Below are 21,146 nucleotides of genomic sequence, written 5' to 3' on the forward strand. Positions count from 1 at the left end.
TACAGAAATACACGAGAATTGATACAAACGAACAGTTGTTGGAAAACATTCAATAATAAATGTATACACATAAACACGAATATAGCTAGATGGAGAACTTGCCGCAGGAAGTAACAGTAATGATGATACAATAATTGAGGTTAACTTTAAAAAACTAGGAGGCTAAGAGAAGACTTACACTATAGAAGAGTTCAACATAAATGTTGATTCCCAAACGTTTTTATTTATCAAGATTTTGTATCTCTTTCGTTAGAATGTTCGTGCATTTATAAGTTTTTCAATATTCTCTCACACCTTGGTTCAAATGAAAGATTATTTGTCATCGACGTAGGTGGAAGAGTGGACGGTTTTTTTTCACTTCACCATGCCTAACAATCTTCAACATTAAAAAAAAATATTTTAACATATACAAATTAGAGCTTTCCCTGTTTGTGTTTTGAATTTTGCGCAAAGCGACACCAGAGCTATTTGAACTAGACGTCCCTAATTTAGCAGTGTAAGACTAGAAGAAAGGCAGCTAGTCATCACCACCCACCGCCAGCTCTTGGGTTACTCCTTTACTAACGAATAGTGGTATTGGCCATCACATTTTACGCTCCCACAGCTGAAAGAACGAACATGTTTGATGTGACGGAAATTCGAACCCGCGACCCTTGGGTTTCGAGCCGAGTGCCTTTACTACCTGGCGATGCTGCCTTCCCTCTGGTCTTACACTGCAAAATTAGGGATGGCTAGCACAGATAGCCCTCGAGTAGCTTTGTGCGAAATTCAAAAACAAACTCTTCTCTATCCACTACTGGGAATCGAACCCTACATTTAAGTGTTATATTTCTTAAGTTAAATGCTGACGAACTGGGGAATACCTAGGGACTGTAAATTGCTTCAAATTTGTTTTTAATCCTAATTTCTCGAATAAAACAAACATATCAGTAATATCTTATTAAATAAATCATTATTAGAATTAATCAGTAGTGTTACAGTGTTATTGAATCATTTTTAAGGTGATTATTCTTTTTTTAGTAAACTACAGTTTCAATCACGATGAATTCAGGATGCAATGTAAACTCCAGAACAACCAAAATGATGAACTTAGAAACAAGAGCTACAAAATATATGTTGTTGTTTTTTTTAAAGACGTTGTAAGTAATAATTTACTTTAGGTTATTGTTTTCTTATTCTTCGGTCTGTTAATTTTTTTGAAGTTCAATATGATTTAGTTAAGGCCGCAGTCGGTCTGTAGGAAACACCCAAGTATTTTCTTTAGAGCTTGGTAACAAATTACATCACTATACCTCTTATGCCTTTATGATGTTCTATATATTTTTAATTAAATATGAAAAGCTATGGTGTTATTTCAAAATATAGAGATTGGCCCATATCACAACAGCTGTAAATATGTGGAATATTTACAACTAATAAATGATTTTATTGAGATGATAAGCGTTATGTTTAGCAAATACGCTCTTTGTACAAGACATATTCATCTGTGAAAAGCAACAACTATATAAATATGAATGCAGAAATAAATGTAGTACAGTATTCCAATTCAAATTTTATCAAAAGTCATAGTTTTCTCACGGGTGGGAGCGCAAGATCGTGAATTCTTTACTTTCAAGTTAGGTCTACCCTCACAAAGTTTATGCCTGACGTAAATGCTTTGCAATCAAGAAATACCTTAGTTTTCATTTTATTATTTTATCATAGCTAGGAGGCGGTGTCTCTGCCTGCTGATTAGCGGCTCTTTCCAAAGGGTTACAGACTAAAGCTAAAGGACAATATAAAGCTACTTCATAGGATGGTGGATCATCTCTGACTGACAACTGAGTGGATCTTGTACTACCTGTGAAGAAGGAACGTGATACACATGGCTGAGCGACCGGGAGTGTTGTTTGGTCCCTTGTGTAAGCTTCCTGGGTTGGTGGTACATCATAACAAGATCTTGAAAGGCGACTGGCCGATTGTATCCGACGAGGAGAACTTGAAGAATGTCGTCGAAAGGAACGATATGTTCTGTAAGGGGAAGACGACCTCATATTCTGGTGGTGAGAAGATCTGGATGAATAATGACGAAATGAGGAGCTATATGAGGGCTGGCGAAGGGAAGAAGAGCGTAAGTGTTGGGAACTGAACGGAGACCGAGCGACAGGAGAATCAATGAAGGCAGAAGAGTGGAGCTCTTCATGGGGTGAGGAACGATTGTGGTAGTGGGGAGATAAGTGATAATGTACTGGGGCGTGGGTGTACGAATGCAAAAGGGGAACTCCCGAGCGAACGTCATGCATGCCACCAGTTGATGGGACATTGTACAAATTATCTGGTGTAGAACGATTGGTCACTGGTAGTATACAGTGCTGTGGAAACTCGCGTGTCACTTCAATATGTGGCGTGGCTTCCTCCAAATGGCACTGATGAGCACGCAGCAATGTCATCAACATGCAGGAAAAGACAGCCACTAGCAGCAGCCCAAAAGTAGTAAGAAAAATGCGCCTGGTGGGAGGCACATCCTGTAAATAGATCACCACCGGTATAGCTACAGGTAACACTAGTAGCAAGCAGCGAAGCAGACTTTTGTTTAGCTCGGTGCTAGTCGTCTTGGCCACGTCCTGGTCAACTGCACTGACTTCAGGCTGCTGAATTGTCTCTTGTGTGCTGTTGTCCATTACTTCATCATTTTGGTAAGTACTGACTCCTTGATGTATATAGAAATAATATGTATTCAAAAAACATGTGGTTGTTATACGATCTCTAGATTTCTGTGTTAAACTTATGTTTAATTATGAAGTGCATTTTTAAAACAAAATGAATCAACTGACAAATTGTTTTGCTTCAAGTAATTCCAACTTTCTTACTTAAATAAGCGACACTGTCAGAGAATACTATTCTCTTGTATTGTAAAATCATAAAACTAGCGAAACAGGCATAAAAGTTTATATCACAATAGTCTGCTTTCAGCAGGGACGCATTTCGTTAGTCATTAGCTTTCATTCTAGGTTTGTCAAATGTTATACATAAAAGTTGTACAGATCTTCAACTGCAAACTACATTTAAAATTTATTTCTCTTTACCCACAGCACGAAACACGTTTCTATTTTATAAATAAAATTATATTATGATAAAAGCTATTGTGTATCACCGAACATCACGCTTCATTTTTTCTGGATTTCTCGAAATAGGCGGAGTCACAAAAACCAAAACGCATTTATCCAATTGGAATAGTTCGATTACTGCCTGTCCATTATGATTTTAGTGACGGATGTGCCAGCGACCGTGAAACCTTATAAATAGAGTGAGTGTTGGTATAATAAGCCTAATGTACAGACACTGTATGGGATCAATTAGCCCAGAGCCAAATTGATAAAATGGATAATGAAAATAAAAATATGGGCTCAATTTTAAACTTAAATCGTTTCTAAATTAAGTCATTTTATTTTATATTACTAATGATCTTTGATAAAAACAAAAATTTTTAATCAACGGAGACTCTAACTTCACAAATCAACAATTATTTTTTTATTATTTTTTACTATATATTTTATTTTTTACTTTCAATACATAGATAAACAAGAATATTAAGTTATACTTTTTTTGCTAAGCATGTGTGTGTGTGTTTTTCTTACAGCAAAGCTACGTCAGGCTATCTACTGTGTCCACCGAGTGGCTTTGTGCTTTTCTTATAGCACAGCCACCGAGAGGAATCAAACCGCTGATTTTAGCGTTGTAAATCCTAAGACTTACCGTTGTCTCAGCAGAAATCTTTTGCTAAGCAACTTTACACAAAAGTCATTGTTAGATCGTAGTGCTACCAAAAGGAACTGGTTTTTATATATATTAAAAGTTGTTATTCTAACTGATTTTACCAGTAATTATTAGGCCGGCATGGCCATGTGGGTAAGGCACTCAACTCGTAATCCGAGGATCGCAGGTTCGAATCTCCCTCACACCAAACATGCTCGCCTTTTCAGCCGTGAGGGCGCCATAACAGTACGGTCGATCCCACTATTCGTTGGTAAAAGAGTAACCCAAGAGTTGACGGTGGGTGGTAATGGCTAGTTGCCTTTCTGCTGCTAAATAAGGGACGGCTAGCGCAAATAGTCTTGGCGAAATTCAAACCAAACCAATAATTATGCGTCACAAATTTATTTCATGAACGATTTTAATTTTGATCGGCTCACAAAGGAATTTACCGATATTTAGCTGCCTCGTCTGCACTTTTCTGCATCTTTGTTGGTTAAGCTTGATTTCGCAAAATATATTTATTTCAGTTAGCTTTGAAATGTGAGGTTAGAGCATACTATAGTAGGGGGTGATAGTCCTTATCCAGTCAATCTTGACAAGCTATATATTTATTAATAGCAAATACAATAATGCTATTTATAAAATTACATTGAATGGAATACTTTACACGTTGGTGAAACAGAACACAAAGTAAGCACTTGCATAAACTGAATGTTTACAGATACCATCTGTGTGTTGTAATTAAAACTAAAAATAATTTTAAAAATGAGTATGATAAAAATTTTCGTCTATAGAATATATTAACTACTAATACAGAATTAAAACATCATTAAGTTTAAAATAAAACTAGGCGTATTTCAAAGATTTTGGCAAAAACGTGGATATTTCTGTCTCTAATAAAGACTCAAAACTGAAATATCGAGTTAATTTCAATAAAATAATTTAATATATTTGAATTTAGAAGTTGTTTCATTATGCACAAAAACAAACAACCTTAAATCACCAGGAAAATCATTATATTTTTTTACTAATCTCTGCAGCATGATTGGTTTATGTTAATCAAAATTATCTCATAATTTCAAGTTTTAAGCGCGATATTTTTAAATATGGGGTTATTGCCACTCGTAAAGATAAAAGAATCACCTGCGTGTGCAACAACTTAGGAACAATCATAGCGCCCATGTAGTGGGTGCATGTTATAAAAATAGATTTTTCTAGCTACCGGATATTGTTGAGGCTTTATCGAATAGAACCAAGAAACCAACTAACAGACAAGTAGAGAGGCGTGTATACCTTATTCTACCGGGTTACTTGACCAAATAACAACCACAGAAAAACATGAAAATAAGGACTTCACACTAGATTAACCGTCAGGTGAATATCGTTTTACATCCATCAAAATCCTTTCATTAGAATTCTTTGGTAGAAATATGTTCCAGTAGTTTGAAACTAACGTACAACGCTTTTAAGTATGTTTTAGCAATTTCTTAATTTAGTTTTCATAATGCATTGTTTTACAAAATATTTGAAATATTATTAACTGACATTTTCAGTTTGTTAACTGCGGTTTTCTTAACTGTTGTTAACAGTTTTATTTTTCAGTTTTTAAATTAAAGCTCTCATTTTGCACACTATCAGCTCAGTTTTTAACTGCCGTCTTTTATTTTTTGATTCGTTTTTAGTTCAAGATGTCCGGTATTTTGTTCTTGTTAGTGCAGTATGTTGGAAGTTTCGGAAGAGTTTCCTGTCAAAATTTTATCATCTATTAATGTAAAAGTCATGAGACTGTTCTTGTGAATTTCGGTTTGCAGCGAAATGAGTGTTCACGAACGTTTATAAATATTTTGTTTCACTTATTGATCAAATACTTTTGTTATTACAGTACTGGGAAGTGAACATGTTTTTTTTTTTTATCTATTTCCAAAAATAGGGACTTCTCTTCAACTAATCACTGTTTAACTACCAGCATTCATTGTGATGAAAGTATAGACACAACTCTATTTATACTACGATATAATAAATCAATCAAATGATTTTACGTGTTTGCCACTAATAAGTTTTTGTTTAGGAGAAGTACCAAATGTACTTTAGAGTTTGGAAAGTTATCATGATAACAATACAGATTGGTAATGATAAGGCTAACACATTATATATGCGATCTATAATAAAATTCCGCGACGTATTTAACTCTATATATACATAAGCAGTAGAAAATATTATCATTAGATTTATATCTCAACTCAAAACACATTTTAAACCGAATAATCGGAATTCACCTCCCAACCCAGTACATTTACTAATATCGCAGAATATAAGTTTATATTCTGACGTAATACCCATACTAAGAGCATATAACTAATCACGAAGAAGCAAAATCTCATAAAAACGAACGAAATTTTTGCCATCTTATTTCTTCTCTAGCAAGTTTTTGTTATCGTAACTAGCGTGTCCAATACTGTAACCATGGTAACAAGCCTGTTTGATTGCTTCACTCCTACGAATATGTTATATGAATGATACTGTATACATTTCAGTAGTTAGACAATTCTGCGTAATGTATACCGAATCAAACCGGTATTGCACATCTTCAGTTCTTAAAATACAATAAGAAAACATAGCAGAATAATGCATGCGCAAAATACACCCGAAGAACTGGTACTCAAACAATTCTATATTCATATATCTATGCAATTAACATGTTCTGCTTAACTCATTCACTGAAATGAAAAGAAATGAAACAACCATCTCCTCTACAAAGAAATTACTTGGATGTAAACAGCCTGTGAACAGTTTCGTTTGTTTGGTATAGCATTACCCATATTTGCTATTATTTTAACGTTGTTCGCATTTGAAATTTTGATGATGATAATACAACGATGATGTTGCTTAACATACTTATATCTGTACAGAGGCGGAGTTCGTTATATTAAACCGATTTTGGAATTTCACCGCATTCTATCTGGAACCTTGGTAGGTCAGGGGTAAGATTACGAAATTACAACATTAAAATTCGCGTGGACAAAGTGCAGATTAACAAGAGTATAGTTTTGCACTAGATACATATAAACCAAACCAAACAAGTCCTATCTGATTATATGCAGTTTGACAATAGCTCTGTAGCGTAGTTTCCATTTAAAAAAAGATTCAACGTGAGGTTAACATGCGTAAGGAACATCATTCCTACCTGCATGCTTTCCATGATCATCCTAGTGAAGGAGGACGGCGTTTTTTTCGAATTTCCTGTTCAACAGTCCATTCCACAGAAATTTATAGGCATTGTGTTGGATGAATTAATAAGTAGGTATTCCTGTAAAAGAGCATGAATATCCTTCTTGATTATGTTATTTATTGTTACTTGGATCATGAAGACGATTTTTGTTACTGATCTTTATTCTCACCTGACGCAACACACCGTGTTTTGCTTAACACGACCGGGATATATTTTTTGCAGGTTTCTTTGTGAATGGTCATGAAGTCTCAAAACTGATCCATATTCCTTTGTTTTACAATGCCATTAAGTACAAAAGATATCTCCATCTTGGAAGGACAAGATACCCAATCTGAATACAATTTTATAATCTTATTGTATAAATATGCTACGTTGAAAAAAGCTACTACACAGTCCTTCAACCTACGTCGAAATGTACTTCTTATTCATGCTGTTCTTCTGCTGCTTTATATTGACTGCGTTTGCTAAGGGATCATCTGATTTGCATATTAAAATTGTTTTAATATAACATACTCAGTCTTGTATTCATTTTGTTATATGAATCCTTTTATAACACATTAATTGAGACTAGACAATATAGCTCTTTGTTGATGTAATGTACTCTTTATTCGTTAGTAATATGGATGCGCAGCATTTTTATTTTCTGTTAACATAACATAAATATAGATCATGATTAGTTTTCTTCTCCTAAGCATTATTATATTATATAAATTAAGATTAGTTTTGTAATTGCATAGTTTGTATTAACAGTTTCATATTCTCTGCAAAATAACTTATTTTGACATCAATTATTATGAGTTCCACTTATGACCGCTGATGACTTAAATCTATCATTGCAGAGGACATATAATGTTACTGCTGAAATACATCAATGTTTCTTCTATTATGCATTATTATAAATTATGATCAGTTTTCTTTTGCTAAGCATTTTCATTAATTAAGATCAGTATTCTTCTGTTAGACATTATTATAAATTATGAAAAGTATTTCTCCTGTTAAACATTATTATAAATTAAGTTAAATTTTTATTCTGTTATGATAAGTTTTCTTTTGAAGCATTATTATAAGTTATAACCAGTTTTTGTTCTGCTAAGCGTTGTTATATATTCACATCATTTTTTCTCTTTATTATTATAAATTTTAATTAATCTGTAATAGAAATTCTTTGTGCTTTCCGAAATATAAAATTTTTGACGACAATTATTCTGAGTTTCATTAATGATTGCTCGATGATTTACAACTGCCATTGTAAATGGCACGTAATGTTATTGCAGAAACGGTTCAACGTTTATACTTGATTCTTAAGCAAAAAGTGCATAATGAATTTGAGTTTCCGAATCTCATCATCTTAGACGTCATTCTTTCTTCTAACATTCTTGTCTTTGTTTCGAGATAACATTTAAATTAAAACTTGCTTTATAACTTAGAAATATTAAATAAACCTTTTAATTTTATTTCATGGATTAGATTATCCATGACATTTTTTGTTTTATGTGATCACAAAGGGCGGTTTCTATTGTGCCCACCGTAGGGATCGAACCGCAATTTATGCCCTTGTAAGCCTTCGAGCCAGCCACTGAGTCACCTAGAGCGTGAATATGTCAAGATATTATCCACACAATATTTCGTGCATCACAAAAACCTTTGAAGAAAATATTTTAATCGATTCCTCCTGTCAATTGAAAATCATAAACACATTTAAAACTTCTCTCTAAATATTTATTTAAAATACAAATTTAACTTTATCAAAACTATCCTACAGTGAGTAACCGAAATATATTTAAAATCAATCAATATATCAAAGACATGCATACCATAAATTGACTTCAAAATCTCCTGTGCAAAGATGACATCATATTGTTCACATCTCGGCCGCCTTGATTAACTTGACCATAAGCCCTTTCGAGTCAAGTCACTATCGATCTGTAACTAAGGCTTTATGAAAAGGTGGAACGTTTAAAAGTTGAAAAACGAAAAGTGTGCTCAATGAAATAGTAGTTTAAACTAAAATGATACAGTAAATTGTGCTAGAGCAATGATATCTGATGGTGCTTCTTTTCGTCTTGAAGTATAACTAAAACTTATGTAATTGTAAGATTTTGTATCTGTGAAATGGTTTTGATTTAATTATATTGGGAAGAGAATATTTAGTCTTTGATGAAAACTTTGTTAAGATAATATTAGTTTTTGACATTTCTCTAGAGCAGCTACACAATCGGCTGTCTGTGTTCTGCCCATTGTAGGTATTGATATCCAAATTTTAGCGATACAGTCCTTCAGATTCGTTAGAGAGCATTACTTAAGGAAAAACTGAACTTTCAAGATATTTTTAATCTCACATGTTGACATTATACTTATGGAACCCAGCAAGGTTAAGATTTAGGAAGCCAAGCATCAATAAACTCGAGAACCTAATGGTTAACTTCCAAGACTACGAGTCTGAAGGTCCAAAGTTCACGTCTCGTTCAAGGAAAATCGCGCTAAGCCATGGATGTGCTATAACAGTGACGATAAAATCCCATATTTGATTAAAGTAGCCCAAGAGATACTGGTGGGTGGTGCTGATTAGCTATTTTCTCCTCTCATCTATCAGTTTAAAATTATTCATTGCAATCACAGGTAGCCCATGAGTAGCTTTGTGCGAATATTTGAAAGAACTAACAAGTAAACAAGTAACTTGTTTTCTTTTTTTAATTTTGAGAATATTTTGCATCAGTGAAATCATGTAACTCATTGAAAAGTTTCAGAAATAGCCAATTTTGTCTTTAAAATCTGTAAAGCATACTCTTTCATAAATGATAATTACAGAGATATACCTATGTTGATAAATTATTGAGGACAGGCTTTCAAATGTGCCTGGGGCAAACTTCTCTGAGTATGTATCTTACATAAATTCACAATATCTTCTAAATGATATACAATGGACAAGCTTTCTAAATATTTGTAATATACTGAGTTTATGTTACGTTTTTCCATCAAAGTAGCACGTTTCATCAGCATAAAAATGTAATTTTAAAAGAATAACATAAATACAACAATTTTATGTATAACTCAAGCCTTTATTGTGATTAATTAGTTTGTTTGTAATTAAGCACAAAGCTACACAATGGGCTATCTGTGCTCTGCCCATCATGGATATTGAAACCCGAATCATACTGAGTCCACAGACATACCGCTATGCCACTGGGAGTTAAATTAATTATCAAACATTTATGTTTTGAAAATTTGTTATTAACTGATTGTCCCATTACTTTCCCATATCCAAAATAGCATGTAGCCGTAATCATGCGTTCTCCTTTACAATTACTTATTTTGAAGACAATAATTACAAATATTTGAGTAAATAAACATATTAGACTCATTAGAGTCTAAAACTCAATCCGGGAAGTATATAATTTTATTTGATCATACCTCAAACGCATGGTATGAAGAGATATTTTGGGTATGTCCATCTGGAGCTTGTAATAAAATTAGTTTTTTTAAGCATGTGATCTCCTTTACCAACATATCTGGTGTAGATACTCAAATTATGTAATTTTATTATATAATTATACACAACAGTCAAGATATCTGTGATTATCAATAACTGAAAGGGTAACAGTTACTGGCATTCTTCAGTAAAAATCATTGGATATGAAACTGTGTGAACGCCTTTAGTTCAGTTTTGCTTCAGAGGGGAATACATAGAGTGCATAATGCTTGTCCCACCATAATTAGCTTCCACCTTTCTCTTAGTGTGTAAGAACCAAACACAAGTTAAAATTTATATTTATTTTGTTGGAAGAGCCAAAACTGGTTAAAGCGTATTACCGAATCATTGAGAAATAAAAGTATGTTAGCTGGAAAAACTGTTGTATAAACATTATGTCACAAAATTTTAAATTAATCATAATAATATATTCAAGAATCTTTAATGCATATTCCTGCTGACTAATCACGTGTATTGTTGTTCGGCTGTCTTAATTCACCTATTAGAGTTTTAATAATCACTTGTTTAGTACAACTAACTTTGCTTTCAGAAATAAACTGCTCTATGTTTATTGTGTATATACAACTATTGAAGTAGTGAAGATAAACATATTATGTTTCTATATTTCAAGAATTTGAAGAAAGATTTAGATTGCTTTCTTTAGCGATTTTAATAAGTAGTTGAATGTAATTCCAAGGACCAAGAAGGATGATGCAGCATCTGCTGCTTAATTTGGATGGTTTGGCATTAGATGTCGCAGAATGCTTGGAGCTCAGTCAACTCTCCAGCTGAGAATTATTCAATCCAATAGAAAATTGAGCCATTTATCGATTAAGATTCAAAGATCAAAACTAGAATGTTCACAAAATTTTCGCTACACATGTTGAAACATTTACTTTGTATAAATGTGCCTCATCATTATGGCAGAAAACCGACAAGATATCTTAGTTGATAATTTTTTGGAGAGACTGCCTTGTTGATTTAGGTAATAAAACTTTGGTTTTAAAGATGTTACATTTATAACTGAAGCTATTCTTGTGACACTGAGGCATGAAATACTAACTTCAATCAAGTTGTGGGAGTGAAAGAAAATAATGATGCTCGCCGTAGTGTTTACTCTTGAAGCTGTACACTCTCAAACGTGTCGACCTCACATTACAGGAATCTGCAACATATAACACAACAACTGTGGAAGCCATACTGTTGTAACAAGTTCTATTGTATAGCAGGTTCTTTTGAATTATTTGGTAAAAATAATGTGAAACTCAGTAACGATAACGAATTAATTTATTTTTTCAATAACACCTGTTATAAAATACGTTCAATGGTAAGCTTAATTTCATGAACAACTGTTCAACAAAAATTCTGAAAATAAGTATGCCAAACGTATTTATAAATTTACATTGCAGAATTACAAAAAGCTTCCATATTCTGGAGAAGCCTTAAATTTTACAAAACATCTACATCTTGTATCATCATAGTGTAATGATATAACAAACAGAAATCTAAATCTTAAAAACATAGCTTACAATACTGCTCCCTCTTTTTGCACTGTGAAGTCCCTTGAGCAACCTTAATACAGAAGTAAAATAACCCACTGAATTGTCCATTTACTATATTTTTTCTGATTTTTTATTACAATGGTTATGGATAATATTCTTCCTGTTATCATGTCATGTCACTGGGAAAGTTTCTTTTCGGTAGGTAGTCGAATATACTCACCGATGGCTCTATCGTTGATGACTATCTGTAAGTGATCTTAATACGAATCCAGGGTTCTACATAAGATGGCATGCTCATTAGTATATTCTAAATTGTAATTACCCAGTTCACTGTTCTCTCAAGGACGTATTTCAAAATAAGACCATAGTAGACTTCCTTTGGCTTGGACCATTTATCCTTCTGGATTTTGTAAACCATATTTTTGGTTGATTGCAATACAACATATGGCCCTTGCCATGAACTGCTTAGCTTTGGGGTTCATCCTCTCTACTAATAGGAATTATACAGCTACAATATGTACACTCGATAAAATTCAATCTACCACCATCAACATCACAGTAAATTTTCGTTTTATCACTACATGCTTTAATTATTTGCTGTGTACAATCATGTATAACATAAACAGTATCCCTTACTCTTCCTCCGTATTCTATGTAAAACTCTGTTGAGTAGCTACAGTAGGTTAAATAGCAATTTATTTCATGTACTTCCATTCAGTAAGACATAAATAGTAGTTGAAGATCTTGATTTTATGCTTTCTGATGTTTATCCACATAAATAGCTGATTGATTTAAAAGTGTATGGTTGTACCTCTCTACCATGATATTAAAAGATTGATGAAGAACTGTTGTGCTAGTCCCTTTGATTCCAAGCACTTGACTCATTTCTACAAAGGAGGTTGCTTCAAATTCCATCCCTAATTAGAGTGAAGTTTCTGAGGCACTTCCTACTTCTTGAAACAAATTCACTGACAACTTTCTTGCTAGTTCTTCGTCTTCCTGATTAGGAGTAGCACATTCTTTTGGTCATTTGGTAAAATAGTCCACCACAACCATGATATAGTTATTCCTGCCGTTTCTATGTGGCAGAGGACCAGTCACATCAAACTAAAATGTTTCATGTGCTACTCGAACATAATATTGCTATATCTGTCCATGTTGTTGTTTTCGTGAACCTTTTTCCTCATATCATAGTTCACATTATTTGCGCCAATTCTCTACCAATAAAAGTCTTGTTTTATTTTCTAAAATGTATTTTAACACATAAGCACTCAGCTGTTGGAAGGTTGTGGAAGTGAAGTAATGCTTTGGAATATAGAGACTGTGGACGTACCAACTTCAGTTCGTTTTGACAACCTTTATTGCTCTTTCTTATTTCAAGATGTTTGTATGGCTCTTTAATATAGAATATTTGTGATAATGCATCAACATTTTCATAATTCTATCTAAAGTTATACATGATGTTAAAGTTGCACCCCTGATGTTTCTGGGGTGATGATCATGATGATCTTGCTATGTTACCTCGCAGATTGTGAAAATTTACCTGCCGCTTCATTGTTGCATAATATGGCTACATTGTAAAGTTTTTCCATATAGATAATTGTGAAAGTGGTCCAAGACTTAAGTAACACTTAATACTATTTTTGAGTTTTATAACATCTTTTTCTACAACATTCATTGCCTATAATAGTGAGCACTCAATCACACGTTCTCTTTGTTGTTCTGAATGTGGTAACATTGATCAAATATAAAATCACTAGCATCTATATCTGATAAGAGTGGATCCTCAAGAATTGAGTATGATAATATAGGAGTATTGGTTAATTATTTCTTCACTTCTTAAGTACTTGTTTAGAATCAATGATTCGGCAGAACTTGTTTACTTCTTCAAATACTTTGTGTAGAGGGTGTACTGTGTTAGAGAGTGACTTCACAAAACAATGATAATAAAGGCACACTCCAGGAAACTTCTTGCCTTATACAATTTCTTTGGTGTTGGACAATGTTGAACAGATTGAACACTTTCTCTCTGCTGACTATTTATTCCAGGAAACTCACTCATTGATGGAACACTTTACACTTTTTGGGATTTAGTTGAAGGATCTCTTTGTTTGGCCCATCATAAGCATTATGAAAAATCTTCCAAAGTGTGATTAGATCATCTAACTAAGTGACCATTATGTTTCGTTATAGTTGAGAGAAAGCACTTTCAATTAGTTTTCAAAATGTAGCAGGCGCATAACGTAATCCAAATAATAATACAAAAATTGCCACAATTCAGTTCTTGTAGTAAAGACTCTTTTTCTCTCTACTTACTTTGTCGACTTGCATTTGCCAATATCCACAATTTAGGTCCAGTTGAAAACCTTTTTCATCCAGATAATGCACAGTAAGTTCTTAGCAGTGGGTAGAGATTTTTCTTTATGATTTCATTCACTTGTGATAGTCCATGCAGAGCCTTGTTGGTTCAACCTACTTCTTCACAAGTATAATAGGTGATGCCCAAACTCTAGTACTTGTTTCAAATTCTTGTTCTTTTATATCTTCTATCTGTTTGAGATCTTCAGCATAGTTTTTAAGTGGAAGGCATCTAGCTAAATTCACATATTGGAGCTGCATCTCCTGTATGAATCTTGTGAGATATCGTATTTGCTCAGCTTAACTTATGAGATTCACTGGAGCAGATGTCCTGATATACCAGCAACATATTAAATAGTTTCTTGCATTAATCAGCTGTAAGACCTTGAGATCTCCACTGAAACAGCTTTTGCAAGTGAGATGATAAGCTATCTATATGTAAATATTATATGTCAAACTTTCCATATTTCACCTTAAAAGTGTTTACTTATGATATTATCTGATGTGAAAGTACTAGCTTACATTTTCCCATAAAGACTTGATTCCAGTTTTATTGTCTGCTATATCATAGTCATAATTCTCTATTATTCAGTTCCATTAGAATTCTTTCAACCATTAATCTCTTATTGCATGTTGGAGCGTTTGTTCTACTACAGCTCAGCCACTAGATGTAAACTCATTCCTAATAAATATTGGTATATGTTTCACTGATTGAAGATACAACGATTACCCTCCTTTTTCTCACTCGAAGTTCAGTCTCTGCTGTATCAGTTTTCACGTAGTACAAGTGATTTTCCTGATTATGCGCTGTGAAACTATTTCAAGTTAACCTAGTTTTGCATCCACGTATTTCCGCGAAATTAATTTCCAATATGCGTTTTTCTTCTATGCAAGTTGCCCACATATCATAAGGCTCAAGGAGTTTCCTACAGTAAAGTTAACCACAAACTTCCCTCTTAGTCGAACTTTGTGTCCATTGACTTTTTACGTCAGTCTATCTTCTTTTTTCATCTCTGGAAGCAATTTTCCACTCGTCATTATCAAATACCAAATTGCATCGAACTTTTTTAGCAGTAAAGCCAGTGTTGACAAAATATTGCAAGACTTCCAATTAATAAATCCATGGAATCGTGAATTGGTCTCTTTAAATAATGATCTTCTTATCTCATTCAGGACAGATAGAGTATTTTCATCAGAACTTTGCTCCATAAGTTCAGCTAAATTTTTTGCCACACATCTTGTTAGCTCTCTGTTGTAAATAGTTTGGGCTCAACAACTCTTATTGTCACCTTGGTGTATTAACAGCAGTTGATTCCTCACAGCCTTGATGGTAATGGTCGTAATTTTCACATTAACAGTTATGATTTACTGATATGCTTTTTCTACTGATCCTGGCAACATGTTTGTCCTTTCAAGCTACACTTCAAACATCTATTTTGGTTTATTTCTCTATTCTATGTAACTAGTTGTCTAATCTGGTTTTCTAGTCTAATAACAGTGTCAACTGATGTTTCAATATTACTCTGACTAAGGTAATTGAACAAACTTTTCAAAATATTCTGCAGGTTCAACTAAAATTTCTTCTTTTCTCTGTATCTTTTCCAGAAATTTGCTCTGGGCACTTCTTTGGTGCGTGGTTCTAAAACTGTTGGATAAAATAGGTTCAGCTAAAAATGCTTGGTGGTGGTTAATACTTAGTGTTGTTAAAAGTGTTTCTTTTATTTAGGCATTACAATAAGCAATTTATTGCTCTTTTTTCTACCAATTAACTTTCGAAATTATTTTGAATTGTGTTTGGTGTGCCTTCCATAATACTTATTTACGATAGCCTGTTGGTTTCTCAATTTGTCAATGTTGAATTATCTAGCTACATTCAGGAATTAGTTTAGTTGTATCATAGCTGGATTATTTTAGAAAGAGATGACATGTCAGTAGTGGCAATAAGTGTAGACCAAATATATTCTCTTATTCCATAATTTATTTTAGGTTAGAATTAATGGCCAAATGTTAAAAGAGGTATGGCTGACCTAATCTTTGCACTTACCCATCATTTTCCAAATGTTTTATTTTGCCATGATTTATTTTTGAACTTCTTTGATCTTGTCAGCCTCTATGTATATCTTCAATACTGTATTAGCAATATCTCTGTACATATCCAATAGCTCCACCACCTTATTTTATGACATATTTTAATGATTCTGTATTAGTATGTCTCTTCATTCTATTCTACTTTTAAATTCCCGTCTTTTTCTTCACTAAAATATTTCCACATCTGACAACAGTTGTAACATCTATTTTATCATTGGCTAGGTTCCTTTTAGATTTCTTGGTGAAAATAATACGAGTTCTGGTTTATCTAAAAATGACAAATTAGTTTATTTCTAACAAATTAGTTTCTTCTTTACTGTCTGTACTTTCAGCTGTAGGCCTAACTTTAAATACAAATATTTTTAGCATTAACTCTTATAACTGGTGTATACCTGCTACATTAATAACATTTAACAGAAAATACCTTGATTAATAGTTGGTATCTCGACTCATAAATATAGGTAAATGCAGAATTTTCTCGCTAATCATTTGAGCTGGGTTAAATCATACTTATAAAACTGATAAATTTCCTGACACAAAATTTGTAAACCCACTGAGTACCCATTAACTTCATCGACTGATTACTTGTATTTATGAATAATGTACCATTGTTTCTATTCATTAGAGGAAGTTTTTCGATCATTACATCACCATTATCAACATTTTCCTCAAGCAAACAACGATGATATAATATTGACAATATACAAACTTTACTGAATCATTCGCTCTGCAATTTATATCATTTTCGTTTTCCACTTATTACACAGAATTTCTAAATTACAGTGCAATGTTTAATTCCCCAGATAAGAAACATTTAAATTATGACATTAAATGTATGGTTGTCAACAATATGGTTACAAAAAAAAAAAGAGTTAAAAATAACAGTATGTGTGTTTTCTTATAACGGTCACATCAGGCTATCTACAGAGCCCACTAAGGGGAATCGAACCCCAGATTTTAGGATTGTAAATCCGCAATCTTACCGCTGTACTAGCGAGGGGCGAGGAATAACATTTTTATAAGTATTGTGTTGTACAGTTATTGTCTCATAAGATTGATTGATTGTCTAGAATTAAGCTAAACACTGGGCTATTCGTGCTCTACCTACTACGGATATCGAAACTTGATTTCTAGCAGTGTGAATCCAAAGATTTACAACTGTGTCAGTTAGGGTTTGTCTCATAAGGGTATTTCTTTTCGTGTTTTTGCACTTTATTAAAATTTTATTACATTCTAGGCATGGTCAAAACTTTTCCCCTATGTACTTTATGAATGCGACATGGCCAGTAAGAATTTTGTATCATGTCACCCTACCTTTTAATGTACCAACAGTCTCTAATTTTCAATTTAAAGATGTTATTTTGATATTTCGTCACATGTTTTAGGCAAAAGTTTGAAATATAATGATTGTGTTTCTGCCTTTGCTGCAAGCCGTTTGAAACTGAATATGGAAAAATTTATTCTGATATTGAAACTTAGAGACTTTGTCATGTGATATATCAGGATATCTTTCAATGTTCTGGTTGTTTTGTTTTTCGTTACTTTTAGCAAATGACATCTTCTCTGCCTACAAAAATATTTCAATACTGTGGGGAGCATCCAGGTTGAATGAATTGGCACTGGGGTATTTCTCGCTGGCTGATCATGACGTTATTTGAAAGTGACAGCCAACCAGTGTTGTCAAGGAATAGAGGTCCTGAGGTAGCGTCCTTCATTAAATAAAGAAAGTGAGTTTACATTCTAGACTAGAATGTGCTTTCTTAATTCAATTCTGTAATGAATGGTCTACGCGAAATACTTGACTTTATAGACACCACGATGTTTAGTTCTGTGACAGTTGATCGAGAAGATGCAAGATATAAATGCATTCTGGTGTAAAGAGGAGTGTCCGCTATTCCGTATAGGCACTTTGACTATGGTTTCAGTCTTTTGTTTCATATGAGTAGAAAATATTATATATTTCTTAACAAGTTATCCAGTCTCTTTGATTTTACATCTAAAAAGGAAAACTCAATTAAAATTCTCTCACTCAGAAGCTCTTCAAACTTCCTGGAAGGACCTATCTTAACTGTTAATTGCTCTATCAAGTACTTGTTGAAAAAACAGATTAAACTGAAAATACCACCTTCAGACATATTGAGTGTAGGGACGAAATGTGTATAAATGAATAGATCCTGTTCGAATGAAACAGCAGTAGTCTAGCTGGAACTTGCAGGTGTAAAGGAAATCCAAAGCTTTTTCTACTTTTTCGTCATATTGTAGACTTTTTTTAATCATTTTTTTTGACGCTATTAGCATTGCTGAGAAGTTGAGTCTGATTTTTGAAGGAAGTTTTGTATTTGTTTCGCCATATTCATACTTGCTGACCATATGTACTGATGTTCAACTCCTCTCACTTATCCGCAGAGATTTGATTTGCAACTGTTTTACTATTATTACGATATCGTATAACCTGCAGTTCCTTTGTTCAGAAATAAAGTGCACTGTTTTGATTTTTATTTCAATATCGTGTTTTGTCTATTTCATTTCACTGACAGCAAGTCGTCAAACTAGCATTCTACATATAAGTTATTACATTCACGAATCTTCTGTTTCTGTGAAGAATGAGTGATTATAAACTAGTTATATCCTGGAACTACCATATTTGTTTTAGCAAACTAACAATAGTTATTTTATGAGATAATCTTTTTATTTTTAATTTGCAGTGTTATTTACATTTTGCGGATAGTGGCGCTCATCTCGAAAGTTGCCTTGAATACTACGCTAGTCACATCGAACTAACTCGTAGACCCACAAGAAAATAAGGTATGTGTTTGAGGTATTAATGCGAAGGCCGGGTGTGCCCATTTTCAGGTGATTATTGAATTATCCTATTTTTGAAGCGGAGTGGTCCACGAAAACGAATGGAGCGACTAATCTTCTTAAAATAATCACATTATTAGATAACTGAGTAGCTTATTTCATTTTTATAAATTTTTGTACAAGTTGTATTTACTGTCGTAACGCTAATACTACTAATAATAATGGTAGTGAGCTGGACTATACTGAGACTTGTAGGTAACTTATAATTTATGTAACAGGCCAACAATAGCAGGTTAATCTAAATTATATGATATAAATTCTGCGTACCGTTTGGGCTCTGACTTGCTTTGCTTACATTTTGTGCGTCATTGTGTTATTATTACTCTCACTTAAAAATCGAAGATAGGTTGGTACTGTGTTATCGTTGTTCTCACTTTGATTGTTACTATTAGTGTTAATATAATTTTATTACGAGTTTAACGTAGTAATATATAATAAAGGTTATAAGCTTAATAATAGAAGACCCCAAGTGACACAGTCTGCAGGCTTACAATGCCAGAAACCAGGTTTTGATACACATAGTGGGCAGAGTGCACATAATTCATTGTGTAACTTTGTGCTTAGTTATAAATAAATAATTGTAACAGAATTTTTCTCCCATTTTCATTTGTAAACTTACTGAAATCTATAAGCCATGCTAAATTTTAATACACCAGTTCTTTTGGTGATTTGCCTATGTGGTCTAGATCAGTGTCTGCACATACTGTAACACTGTTTCCTTTCTATTAGAATTATAACTGTGTAAATTTTTATTCATTTACTGAAATTCAATTTTTAATTATTGAATAATTTTAAGTAATGAGAGAGTATAGTTTGAAGATTCTCAGAACCATCAATACACATTAGACTGCAGTTCCATGTTGTATGATAATATGGAAGTATTGATATATGCCTTATAGAACATAGCCTGTACACAACAACAACAGGAAACCTGTTATCCATTAAGGCTGCCTTTTAAATCCACTCTTAATATTTTATGGACCATTTTAAACTTTTGTAAAATGCTTGCCCTATTACTGTCAATAAAAATCATCTCAAGCTATTACTTAAATGGTCTTTTCCAAACTTTGACCCAAGTTCTCTAATCCAGATGATTTTTAAAATACATCAGAAAAGAAAATTAGTGACATTTATTTCTCTTGGTACTCATGACAATTTTGTAATCTTCAATACAATCACCTTTTACCCTTTATTTTTTAAAGCAAATAATATATCTTCACCTGTTTGAATAAGCCAACACTTGTATCTCCAGAACCAGCCTAGTGGCACTCTTCTGAACCTTTTCCAAAAACTTACTGTCTCTTCTTGGCTAAAGAAAGCAAATTTTACACAGTTATCCAAGTGAAGCCATTTTTATTTCTATCTAATAAGTGTATAAGTACATTCAGATTATATTAACTTTACTATAATCGTAAGCACATTGCCTTGCTTGGCCTTACTGACTTGTCTACCATTATGTCAAGTTCTTTATCTGTTGTTCTGTTATTGACTGTGTTTCTGTCAGTATTGAACATGTAATCAGAAACAATCTTAATACATTACCTTTCATTACTTTAGTTATTTGCCAAATATTTGATCAACTCGTTAATTGTTTCAAATCATTTTGTAATACCTCAAATTTTCAATACAGCAAGAAGTATCAAAGAGTTTAATATAATTAGTGAATTTTACCAAGATACTAATTATGCTGATATCATTGTCATTAACAAAAGTAAGAGAAAGTAGAGGCTCAATCTATGGTCTGTGATGAATCTTGAAACAAAGTTCCAATCGGACTGGACTCCATTAATAAAAATCATTTGCTTTCTTTCACCTGATTACACTACAGTCAAATAAACTAGTATTTTCTTATCACCCCATTTCATTGAAAGTCTTAATACATAAATTTACACACTTTTATCAT

The 21,146-nt window shown here is 33.1% G+C and overlaps 2 protein-coding genes across 2 annotated transcripts in view; one reads left to right on the top strand and one right to left on the bottom strand.

The window, feature by feature from the left end:
* LOC143249222 (uncharacterized) lies at positions 1-8,844 on the bottom strand. The gene is made up of 2 exons (XM_076498698.1): positions 8,779-8,844; positions 1-2,689 (listed from the first exon to the last, which is right to left on the bottom strand). The coding sequence occupies exon 2, from the start codon at positions 2,658-2,660 to the stop codon at positions 1,683-1,685; it is 978 nt and encodes a 325-aa protein (XP_076354813.1). The 5' UTR covers positions 2,661-2,689; positions 8,779-8,844; the 3' UTR covers positions 1-1,682.
* Positions 8,845-19,177: 10,333 nt separating this feature from the next.
* Positions 19,178-21,146, top strand: part of LOC143249223 (transmembrane protein 245-like) — a 35,773-nt gene continuing 33,804 nt past the window's right edge. Inside the window, exon 1 of the mRNA XM_076498699.1 lies at positions 19,178-19,234. The gene's annotated coding sequence lies outside the window, so the exon portion shown is untranslated. The remainder of the gene's footprint in view (positions 19,235-21,146) is intronic.

The sequence above is a fragment of the Tachypleus tridentatus genome, chromosome 4 (genome assembly GCF_004210375.1).
Source record: "Tachypleus tridentatus isolate NWPU-2018 chromosome 4, ASM421037v1, whole genome shotgun sequence".
Classification (NCBI taxonomy): domain Eukaryota; kingdom Metazoa; phylum Arthropoda; class Merostomata; order Xiphosura; family Limulidae; genus Tachypleus; species Tachypleus tridentatus.

What these genes read in the sequence shown, in the direction of transcription:
- LOC143249222 (XM_076498698.1), bottom strand. Translation starts at nt 2,660, where the DNA reads ATGGACAACAGCACACAAGAGACAATTCAGCAGCCTGAAGTCAGTGCA.